General features: G+C 35.9%; 1 protein-coding gene across 3 annotated transcripts in view; it reads right to left on the reverse strand.

The window, feature by feature from the left end:
* The window catches only part of SOS1 (SOS Ras/Rac guanine nucleotide exchange factor 1), a 134,815-nt gene that overhangs the window by 13,439 nt on the left and 108,651 nt on the right, over window positions 1–12,725 (reverse strand). For all 3 annotated transcript variants that reach the window (XM_055539866.1, XM_055539865.1, XM_055539864.1), the window contains 4 exons: window positions 11,779–11,941; window positions 11,170–11,287; window positions 3,187–3,359; window positions 2,870–2,986 (listed from right to left, as the gene is read on the reverse strand). In XM_055539866.1, the coding sequence (XP_055395841.1) occupies window positions 2,870–2,986; window positions 3,187–3,359; window positions 11,170–11,287; window positions 11,779–11,941 (571 nt within the window). The remainder of the gene's footprint in view (window positions 1–2,869; window positions 2,987–3,186; window positions 3,360–11,169; window positions 11,288–11,778; window positions 11,942–12,725) is intronic.

The raw sequence follows: 12,725 nt of genomic DNA on the forward strand, positions 1-12,725 counted from the left end.
TTTTAATCCTATAAATACCAGAGTATTTGTTATTTCAATATTTCTGATGGAAATCTTTCTAAGATACAGTGAACATTTCTCTGGCTTTTAAAATGGACTGTGTGAAACTAATTTAATCTTGGGAGGAAAGTCAAGACCGTTGTTTTGAACTATGATACCTTCAGTTCAGTTCAGTTCAGTCACTCAGTCATGTCCGACTCTTTGCAACCCCATGAATCACGGCACGCCAGGCTTCCCTGTCCATCACCAACTCCTGGAGTTCATTCAAACTCATGTCCATCGAGTCGGTGATGCCATCCCGCCATCTCATCCTCTGTCGTCCCCTTCTCCTCCTGCCCCCAATCCCTCCCAGCATCAGTCTTTTCCAATGAGTCAACTCTTCGCATGAAGTGGCCAAAGTACTGGAGTTTCAGCTTCAGCATCAGTCCTTCCAGTGAGCACCCAGGAATGATCTCCTTTAGGACGGACTCGTTGGATCTTCTTGCAGTCCAAGGGACTCTCAAGACTCTTCTCCAACACCACAGTTCAAAAGCATCAATTTTTCAGCACTCAGCTTTCTTCACAGTCCAACTCTCACATCCATACATGACCACTGGAAAAACCATAGCCTTGACTAGACAGACCTTTGTTGGCAAAGTGATATCTCTGCTTTTCAATATGCTATCTAGGTTGGTCATAACTTTCCTTCCAAGGAGTAAACACCTTTTAATTTCATGGCTGCAATCACCATCTGCAGTGACTCTGGAGCCCAAAAAAATAAAGTCTGACACTGTCTCCACTGTTTCCCCATCTATTTCCCATGAAGTGATGGGACCGGATGCCATGATCTTAGTTTTCTGAACGTTGAGCTTTAAGCCAAATTTTTCACTCTCCTCTTTCACTTTCATCAAGAGGCTTTTTAGTTCCTCTTCGCTTTCTGCCATAAGGGTGGTGTTACCTGCATATCTGAGGTTATTGGTATTTCTCCTGGCAATCTTGATTCCAGCTTGTGCTTCTTCCAGCCCAGCGTTTCTCATGATGTATTCTGCATATAAGTTAAATAAGCAGGGTGACAACATACAGCCTTGACATACTCCTTTTCCTATTTGGAACCAGTGTGTTGTTCCATGTCCAGTTCTAACTGTTGCTTCCTGACCTGCATATAGGTTTCTCAAGAGGCAGGTCAGGTGGTCTGGTATTCCCATCTCTTGAAGAATTTTTCACAGTTTATTGTGATCCACACAGTCAAGGCTTTGGCATAGTCAATAAAACAGAAATAGATGTTTTTCTGGAACTCTCCTGCTTTTTTGATGATCCAGCAGATGTTGGCAATTTGCTCTCTGGTTCCTCTGCCTTTTCTAAAACCAGCTTGAACATCTGGAAGTTCACGGTTCACATATTGCTGAAGCCTGGCTTAGAGAACTTTGAGCATTACTTTACTAGCATGTGAGATGAGTGCAATTGTGCGGTAGTTTGAGCATTCTTTGGCATTGCCTTTCTTTGGGATTGGAATGAAAACTGACCTTTTCCAGTCCTGTGGCCACTGCTGAGTTTTCCAAATTTGCTGGCATATTGAGTGCAGCACTTTCACAGCATCATCTTTCAGGATTTGAAAGAGCTCAACTGGAATTCCATCACCTCCACTAGCTTTGTTTGTAGTGATGTTTTCTAAGGCCCACTTGATTTCACATTCCAGGATGTCTGGCTCTAGGTGAGTGATCACACCATCGTGATTATCTGGGTCGTGAAGATCTTTTTTGTACAGTTCTTCTGTGTATTCTTGCCACCTCTTCTTAATATCTTCTGCTTCTGTTAGGTCCATACCATTTCTGTCCTTTATGGAGCCCATCTTTGCATGAAATGTTCCCTCGGTATCTCTGATTTTCTCGAAGAGATCTCTAGTCTTTCCCATTCTGTTGTTTTCCTCTATTTCTTTGCATTGATTGCTGAGGAAGGCTTTCTTATCTCTCCTTGCTATTCTTTGGAACTCTGCATTCAGATATCTGACTATGCGGTAATACAGTGATGCCATCAGGATTATTTACAAATGCATTTTGTAAATGCTATTTACAAATGGATTAAATTGCTTGAGTTCTCACCTGTTTATGCTAGTTTTATGACATTTTTTTTCTTACAGAGTGATTGTTTCTCGATGTCAGTGTATTTCACTGGAGCAGACTATATAGCTAGTTTCAATTTTCTGTTTTTAATCTGTCTTTTGAAATTGTTTTAGGCCTTGAGAAATTTTCTTATAGAGTAACTTCATTAAGCTTAATTCACAGACATTATGAGATTTATCTTGGTTACTTAGAAGCCATTTATGTTTCTTCTTGATTCCTGACTTTCTTATGAATAAGAGAGATTATATTCAGAACAGTGAAATGATGATACTGGATATAAATTTGGTCAGGCACTTACAAGTAATAGGAAAGAATGGAAATTTTGTTTCCTCCTCCAAAAAGTATCTTTTGCCAAATCTGTTATTTTTACAGGTAATGATTTATAGTTAAATTCTCATGTCATTACTTTCAAAAAAGTTGTAAGTACATATATTTACTATAAGTGAATCGATATAAATCAAATTTCCTGCCCTTAAAATAAATAATGAATAACATTTTTCTTTGTCAAAACAAAACTAAAACTTGCACGTTTGTCCAACTTCTTCATCTATTGTATTAAGATTTTATTCACATTAATGTTAGTGTTCATTTACTTGGAACTAAGTGGACTAATCCTGAGTGTATTTATTAAGGACTTATTCATTATTTTTATCCATTACACATGCACTTCATCCCTGAATGCCTTTATAGAAAACTATAAACCACCAGATAGATGTAGATAACAACTGCAAAAAATATTTAAATGTAAAGGAAATAATATGAATGCTTACAAATCTTGGAAGAGGCTTAGGGTTTCGTGGTTCTATTTCTAGGGATTTGTTGAAAAGATAATCCGTAAATTCTTTTTCCATGCTATTTCCCATTGGATTCAAGTTTTCAAAAAACCTCTAAAATAAATGCAAAGAATTATTATTAATGTTAATTTACATTCAGTTTAAAAGTCATGAAAATAACAAAACATTTTAACACAAAACTGGAATTATTTAAAGTTTTATTTTCCTTTTTCTCTTCTATGAAATAAACCTGACTCTTATCAGGTGGTTATAAACTTAATCAGAAATATGTATCCTCAAAGAATTCAACTTACTTTGATATCTGACTCTACTCGTAAACAGTAAGGCTGATTTTGGTACTGCTGGATCTCGCCTGTTATTTCTGCTACTTTCCTCCTTTTACTAAAGTTTATAAGCTCTTTTCCATGCCGTTTTAGGACCTCAGGGTTGCCTTCTTCTGTTTTCAAGATATTAGTGAGATAAATTCCTGGAAGATATAATGAAATTATTTCAAGGATAAAAATGGAAAAGGCTAGTTTTTTTCTTTTTCCATAATTATATTACACTGTACCATCTCAATCATCATAACCGAAGAATTAAAGCACAAATTTCCACTCTATGAAAAAAAACAGGCTAAGTAAATATCAAGAGAAAGGGAGACCAAGTTTAAGAAAATTAATCGATTTACAAGAAGAATAATCAATTTTCCATCTCCCAACCATAATGTCATGGTTTTGTTAATGGAACTTTTAAGAATAACCCATCATTTGACACATATTTTTCGCAAAAGAGGAAAATGTTAAATTCAGAGGATCATATTTTCTGCATAATTATCTCTTGGGGCCCTCAAGAGGTTATTAGGATTTGTAATTCAGAGGTGGTACTGTTTGGATAGGCTTACTCGTGAAAATGTGAAATGATCTGCAATCCTATCAAGTACAGGACTGCATATAATTTATGTATATTCTGGTCTTCAGTACTTCTAGAGTTATGGTAACCAGGTAGAGTTCCTATTTCCGCATCACTGCAGGCTGTGCAATGGATGAGGAGGAGAACGAACAGAAAAGCAGGCTTTTTAGTTCCTTTCTGTTCTAGCATAAAGGTTCTGGAGCCAGCTCTGCTGCTTTCTAGAGCCAGCTCTGCTGCTTTCTATTTTTGTAATCTTGTACAAGTTGCTTAACCTCTGTGTGCCTTGGTTTACTCATCTGGGAAATGAGGATAGCAGGGTTGCTGTGTGAAACATTATGAGTTAATTTATCTACAGACTTAGAATAGGGCCTGACAAAAGCAGATGCTTAATCATCTATGGTTGTGATTGTTGATGCTGTTGTTGCTATTCTTACCCTATCCTCTTATGTCTGCCTTTTCCTCTCAAGTACTGACTATGATGCTTGGTGGGGGGGGGGGGGGGGGGGCGGTGGTGGTGTGTGTGAATATGAGTTCATTCACTCAGTACACATGTACTGAGTCTCTGCTGTATGCCAAGCACTGCTTTAGGTACTGCAGATACAAAGATGAACAAGATTCACAGTTCCTCCCTAAGGAGTTCAGAGCTTTGAATGTGGGCTACTACAGTACGATTTGGTAAGTGCTATATTAATGAGTACTAATGCATAAGATGCTATGAGATCACAAACAAGGTGTGCCTAACTCTGCCTTGAGCTTTTGGGAGAGAAAAAGGCATCACTGATTAAAATATGTTTAAAGTAAGTCTCAAAAAATGAACAGAAGCTTAATAAGTAGAGTAAGATAGCGGGGTGTTCTAAGCAAAGCAGCCATAAGTTTGAAGACATTGGTCTGTAGTGAAGCTGGAAGGCATACTCAGAATTGGCTAGACTTTAGGGGTTTGGTGTGTGGGGTGGAGGAAGAGGGGCAGGAAATGAGGACAGGCATAGACAAGAGGTTAGTAGTTCTAATCCCTTCTCCACAGCTGTAAGTTATGTACTGGATGAGAAGAATGAACAAAGTTACAGGAACTTTCGTTCTAATCAGAGATAAGTGGTTCTAAATGAGTTTATGGTAGAGGAAATGCATGGCTTGTGGGATTCTAGTTCCCTGACCGGGGGTAGAATTCAGGTCCTTCGCTGTGAGGGCAGCAGAGTCCTAACCACTGGACCGCCAGCGAATTCCTGAAGCAAAACTTCTAAATACTAGAATTTTTGGCTATCTTCTTCTAAGACTAAATGACTCACAACCAATAGTGAACAAGTTAGCAATAATGAAATATGATAGATATCAGTGCTTGTCTGGTTCTAGAAAGTATTCAGTTATTAAGTGTATTGGTTACTTGGTTATTTCTCAGCATGACTATGCATTCTAATAAGTCCAGGCTCTTTTATTTTTCTTATCTCCTATCACTGACTCCTTTACTTGCAGTCAGTTATATTCTCCTTTACACTAAGTCACTCCAGTATTCATGCCTGGAGAATCCCATGGACAGAGGAGCCTGGCAGGCTACAGTCCATGGGGTCACAAAGAGTTGGACACGAATGAAGTGAGTTAGCATGCACTACGCTAAGCTGCATGATCCACTTAGCTCAGTGTTCAAACGTCCATGACAGTACACATGATTAATGACAGCCAAAATTAACTTTCCATACTCCATACTGGCCACAAATTGATGGCCCAATTGTGAAGAGTTTGTGGGTCAGGAAGAGACCCCCTTTTTTTTATTAAAGAGCTTAGATTTTATTCACTAGGTAATTAGGAGATTAAAGCATCTTTACATTCTAGAACGATTTCTCTGGAGTTAAGGAGTTAAGACTAGAAGGAGGAAGCTCAGTAGAGTCCTCGGTGAGATGATGAGGGTCCACAGGGATAGAGTGGAGTGCATAAATATTTAAGAGGTAGAAGCCACAAGAACTGGTTAACTGGTTTGGGCAGAGGTTGGCACAGTGAGAATGAAGACTCTCAACTTTGTGCTTGAGGGTCTGACTGGGTGATGGTATAATGACTGACCTGGGGAACATGCGGATAAGAAGTTATGGGATATTGTAGGTGTTAAAAGTATACTTGGAAAAAAAAAAAGTATACTTGAATTAAGTTGTGAAAATGCTTACAAGTAGCATTCTGAGACAGTCCAGAATAAAATTTGGAAATTATTTTATGACAAATAAATTGCTAGTTAAAAGCAGAACAAATGATTTAAGACATGGTGTTTAGATTTTGTTGATCATAAACTATCAGTAAAAAATGTTTAAGCATGCATGTTTATTTATATATATGTATACACATATATATGATAGAAAATGTACTGCACATATATATATATATGACCTGAATATTATAAACTGTTAAGGCTTAATTTTTTTTTAAAAAAACATCATTTTACATACCTGCTCTGAAGTCAGCTGTTGTAGGGAGGGGAAAAGCAGAGCATTATGACAAATAATGAAGAGGGGTGAGGTTTCTGGGAAAAAGTGGCTGCTCAGGGTTCCCACAACACTTTGTTGATGCTCTGACTTACATGTTTCTACAATAGTGGTATATTTACTACACAGCACTGTAACTTATTTTCCTGCTCTTTCAAGGGAGCTTATTGAGGATAAGACTGTTTTACTTGCCCCTCTATTCTCAATACCTAGTCCTGGTTCTGGCACATACAGGCATTCAACTGATGTTTCTGAATGAATAAACGCAGCACATTACTTCAGAACAGAAATGAAAGCATTTGCAAACTAGAGCAGGATACAAGAGACATACAGTCAATTCTAAAATGACAGGAAAGCAAGAGTGGAGAGGAAGCAAATGGACTAGAAACAGGGGTAGGACACGAAATCAAAGCTGTGTAAAGGCGAGCAGAGCCGAGGCTAAGGGCTTGGAATTTTGTTTAGAGAGGTGAGACTTGGTTGAGGTAGGAATCTACCACGCATCCTATTACCTGAGAGGAAATGTTAGTCTGCCCATATATATGCATTCTATCTGTGAGTAGAACCTTTTAGTGTATGGAGAAAAATTGGGATGTAGACCCGTAGCCTGGTGTAACCTTGGAAGGAGAAACTGCCTGATTTTTATCTTTCTGTAAATAGTGCAGTGCCAGGCAAAAAAAAGAGTAACAATTCTGATAAGACGATAAAGAAATTAAGTGTCAGGTAGATACTACCCTTGACCCTCTTAATAGAGGGGAAAAATCTAGTATCAGGGACCACAGGATATCACGAGTAGCATGATTATAAGTTTAGCAAGTGTACTGAATGACTACGTATATTTCATTTTTTTCTAAGCACCTGACATAGTTCCTGATACTTAGGTACTCAAGAAACATTTGTAGACAGGTTGAATGAAATGAACATCAGACCTAAGGTCCTTCTTAGGTTCCTTTGTTTATGAACTGGCACCAGTTACCACACTTAAAAGTAAATGCATGGACTTCATTGTTTTATCAGGAAGAGAAATTAAATGAACTCAACAATTTTATCAATAATTTATGGGGAAAAATCCTCAGAAGACAGAATAAATTAATAATGATAAAAAGTCATGAATGACATAAAACTATAAAATCAGGGAGAATAATTATGTTTCAGCTTTGTTTTGAAGAAAAACTCAGTATGTAAAACAAACAGTAAAAATAGAAATGGTAAAATATATTGCAAATAGGAGCAAATTCAAAAGTTTCATTTTAATAGAATGCTAGTACTTTAAAATACCTAAATGAGACAACTGTGTAGCAAAAACACAAAACAAAACTGAACCAGAAAGAAAATTAGGGAAGAAATGAAAATGTTATTATAGAATTACATGATACAAAATATTCTAGGCCCAGATGATTTTTCTGTTGGAATATTTCAAAATTTAAAGGCTAGATCATTTTATGACATCCTGGAATAAAATAATATGGAAAGCTTCTAAACCTTTGTTACAAAGTAAATATAACCATAATAACAAAAGCTGATAAATATAGTACAAGAAGAGAAACCACAAAGCAATCTCATTTACAAAGATGGATGCAAAAATCCTTAATAAAATGATAATGCATAGAATTCATTTGTATATTTAACAGATTACTCCACTATGAACAAATAAGGCTTAATGTTAGTAAACAGAAAGTTTCAGTATTAGCAAACTTGTAATTTTAATTTGTTAAACAAGAAAAATCATTTGCTCTCAGATAGAAAAGTACTTAAAACTCAAGAAACATTTGTAGACAGGTTGTATATTGCCAATAAAAATGCAGTAGAAAACTATAAAGAGAAATTTTCTAAACACAGTAAACAGCATCGAATCAAGCAAACAGCAAAATTATACCTATCCCTGTTGAAATGGAGATTAAAACAGAACTTCTTATTTTTATTATCATTTAACCTTTGTTTGGGAAGTTATTAATGCTATAAGGCTTAACACAAATAAGATCAAAGGAAGAGCCATTATTATTATTCTAGATATAATTACATATTTAGAAAATCTCCTGAAATGAATAATTCCTGGAATTAAGGGAAATTGACTATTAAAAAATAAATACCATTCATAATTAAAAATACCTAAGGAAAAAACTAAGTATCATATATGTACATCCTTTCCAAATTAATTGATAGATCATTCCAGCTGTATTTTGGGGAATTACCCCCTCATTTCCAAGTTCATTTGGAAAAATAGAGAGACAAAATTGGCAAAGAAAATACTGAAGAAACAAAGACAAGCCAACTTTATCATATATGACAATATTTTAAATATAAAGCAGAATTTTGGGGGTTTTTTGGTCCTGCTACTTTGGCTTCTGAGATCTTAGTTCTTCTACCAGGGACTGAACCCTGGTGCCCTGGCAGTGAGAGCTCCAAGTCTTAACCACTGGATTGCCAAAGAATTCCCTAAAGCAAGATATCTTATCCTTGGTACTGCTGACCTTTTAAACTGGTTATTTCTTTGTTGTGGAGGACTGTCCTGTGCACTGAAGAATGTTAGCAATATTCCTGTCTATATTGAAAAAAAAAAAAAATGTCTCTAGACACTGCTAAATGTTTCTTGGAGGGCAAAAACTGCCCTGGATGAGAATCATGGATTATAAAGTGCCAGTCATTAAGACTGGGGCACAAGGATAAGAAGTTAATGGGATGGACTTAGAGATTATTGTACTAAGTGAAGTAAGTTGGACAGAGAATGACAGGTATCATATGATATCATTCATATGTGGAACCTAATTTTAAAAAAGATACAAATGAACTTATTGACAAAACAGAAACAGACATACAGATATTGAAAACAAACTTATGGGTTATCAAAGGCGAAATGCTGGAGGGAGGGATAAATCAGGAGCTTGGGATGAACATGTACTCATTACTATATATGATAGATAAGCAACAAGGACCTACTGTATAGCACAGGGAACTCTACTTAATCTTCTGTGATAACCTATATGAGAAAAGGATCTAGAAAAGGATGAATATGTGTATGTATATAAATGAATCACTTTGCTGTATACCTGAAACTAACATGACACTGTAAATCAACTCTACTTCAATAAAATTAAAATAATATAAAAAGAATTTAATGGGGAATATTTTTTTAAAATTAATTAAATTAAGAGGGGGCACAATATGTAAATGGGAATAAAGAAAACTTATTCAATAAACTAGGGTCAACAAAGAATTGGTGGAGAAATAAATTTGAGTATTTCATGATATCTAAAAGAGATTTCAACTTGATTAAACAGTTAAATATAATTTTATAGGTCAAGTCATAAAGCCAGGAGAAAATATGACTGAATATTAAATTTCTAAACTGGAAGAACTTCCTAAGGTTAGAAACAATAGAAATCATAATGGGGAAAATGAACAGATTATAGAATTTAAAAAATACTGTATTTCAAAGAATAAAAACTAAAAGGCAGATTGGTAAAAATATCTAGCTCAAGAAATATCCAGCTAGATATAAATTATCTAGCTAGATTGGCTTTACAGCTCGAGAAAATATTCTCAAATCCATAAAACAGGCAAAAATATGAAGATATTCATTATGACATTATTTAGGAAAGCAAAAAAGATAGACAACACACGCGGACGCGTCAGGTCATAGGGTAATGGTTAAACTGTCATAACAACTTTAAAGAACGTCATGTAGCCATGAGAAATGGTAATTATGAAGACTAATAAAACACCATACATTTGGGACATGGTAAGTGAAAAAAGAAAACCATGTGTACATGTCACACAATTACAACTATATACAATATATATAGGACAAAGATTAAAAGCAAATACAAAAATGGTTATTAGAAAGCCTGAACAAAGATGTTAACTGAAAAAATACCAGGACATAACAATGTTACATGTAGTATAACTTAAAACTATATAGAAAATATACAAATAGAGATAAGGGAAAGGCTAGAAGAAAACATACTGTATACTAAAAAGATTAAACACCACATACGTAATTGAGGTCATAATTTTTGTAAGTATTTAGAGGAAGAATCACCAGAGCATACATCCTAGCACAGAAAAGAAACCAGTGTGAAAGAGATACTGCTGCTGCTAAGTCACTTCAGTCGTGTCCGACTCTGTGCGACCCCATAGACGGCAGCCCACCAGGCTCCCCCGTCCCTGGGATTCTCCAGGCAAGAATACTGGAGTGGGTTGCCATTTCCTTCTCCAATGCATGAAAGTGAAAAGTGAAAGTGAAGTCGCTCAGTCGTGTCTGACTCTTAGCGACCCCACGGACTGCAGCCTACCAGGCTCCTCCGTCCATGGGATTTTCCAGGCAAGATTACTGGAGTGGGGTGCCACTGCCTTCTCTGGAAAGAGATACTAAAGATACAAAATACAGGAAATAAATGATGGAATAAGACAGAGAAACCTATCAGAAGGGAGAAGATTTAGATGGCTGGTAGGTTTCAGTCTTAACAGAAAGAAAAGGCACTACTTTCTTTCCTCTTGTGCAGAAGAGAGGGAAAAAGAGCAGGTAAAATTTTGATGTGTAGAAAGAATGTGTGGGCCCTAAGGCACATGATTTTTAGCCATGTGAAAAAAACTGTATATAAGAAGCATGGTTATAAATATGGGTAAATATGGTCATGCCTCTTCTGCAGAGTGTCTGGTTTATTAAAAGTCAATAAAAAAGACTTCTATGAATATTAAAACTGAAGTAAGCATTATACAATACTGAATGGCTGCCCATTATGGAAATAAAAAGTAGAATGTACATATTAAGCTTGATCTTAAAGTCCTCATAGAGAAAAATTCTAAGGGGATTCAGGTGCTAAATATTTGTTAAGTATTTTCAGCCGGTATATTAGACATGTATATACTCAGTCACTTAATGAAAAACTGTCTTAGAAACATGATAAAAATTTAAGAAGAAATGCTCACCAAAGAAAGGCACACATGGTGGATTAATAGACCTGAGTTTTGCCAAATATTTTTTATAGTGATCTTCACTTAGTTCATGAGCTTCTTCTAAAATTTTCTTTTGGCGACTTGGTATTTGCTACAAGAAAAAAAAATATTTAGGGAATATAAATTTAGAAAAGGAATCACAGATTTTGCCCCAAAATGCCAGGCTTACAGTAAAAAAGCCCAAACACAACAGTATCAGTTTGACTCTAAGAATGATAACACTGCTTCAAAAAGACTGTCTTCATAGACTCTAGTACAATCTTAAAGAAGAAGTGTGTGTATGTGAGAAAAATCTAGTTTATCTTGCCATTCCTCAATTATCTGAGCATTTTATTATACATTATATTACAAATCAGATGCTGAAATCTTTTTCTTCTAACTTAGGCTAGGACCTGTGAATATATTTAATGAGGTTGCCTAATTTAAAAAGAGCACACCAATTCAATAAAAAATTTAGATAATTACATCATTTTGGCTGTTACTGAAAAGATAGATGTGTCTCTAAAGATCATAATTGTTAAAATCCTGATCCTTAGAATGGGGAATGGAAGTTCATTTAAAAAAACACCTTTGCAAACCTACCTCAAACGTGTGGTCTAGTCTGTAAACAGGGGATGAGTTCATAGCACTGACAACTTCAAGAACACCATTGAAGTTGTTGAGCTCTTGGAACACTTGTAGAATCTCAATTATTCGACTCACCACAGCTACTCTTTCTTCTAAGTTTTCAGTTTCTACAATACATCTGGGAATCAAAGACAAAAAGTGAATTAAAATATTTGTAGTTTTCCCAACAAAGGTATGATTTAAAGAATTTACCAAATAAAATGGAGTGGAGGGTAGCTATAGTGTAACAATAGAGAGTATGTATTCAGGGTGGCAGGTAAATAGTAGGTGAATAGAAGTAAATGCTTTCAGTCAGGCATGCTGCTCTTCTTGTTTTCCAGACGAAATCAGTCAATCATTTTTCCTACTATATTTGGTGTGTTTGCTCTCAGCATTGGAGTTCTCCTAGGTGGCTCAGCAGGTAAAGAATCTGCCTCCCAACACAGGAGATGTGGGAGACCCAGGTTCAATCCCTGAACGGGGAAGATCCCCTGGAGTAGGAAATGGCAACTCACTACAGTATTCTTGCTAGGAAAATTCCATGGACAGAGGAGCCTGGTGGGCTACAGTCCACGGGGTCGCAAAGAGTCAGACAGGAGTGAGTACGAGCACAATGTCTATCATTTTGTTGAATGGATGCTGGTCTTCAGGATGTGGGTGTGTTCTAGGGAAATTTATTCTCAAATTTTGTAATTCTCTGACTCTTATTCTTCATCTAATCGTAAGATTTTAGTGATTAATGCTCAATTTTTTTGATATGTAGGAATAATTAGCTACATTTCTAAGAACAGCTCTTGAGATAAGCACTATAATGTTAAAAAGTGACTTTTACAATTAAGCATAAAATTTTAAAAATCAGAAAGAATAAAGAAGTCAATGAAAACAAAAGCTCTTTATATTTAAAAGCCAAGAATCCTTGGAAA

This window comes from Bubalus kerabau, chromosome 11, assembly GCF_029407905.1.
Source record: "Bubalus kerabau isolate K-KA32 ecotype Philippines breed swamp buffalo chromosome 11, PCC_UOA_SB_1v2, whole genome shotgun sequence".
NCBI classification, from domain to species: domain Eukaryota; kingdom Metazoa; phylum Chordata; class Mammalia; order Artiodactyla; family Bovidae; genus Bubalus; species Bubalus kerabau.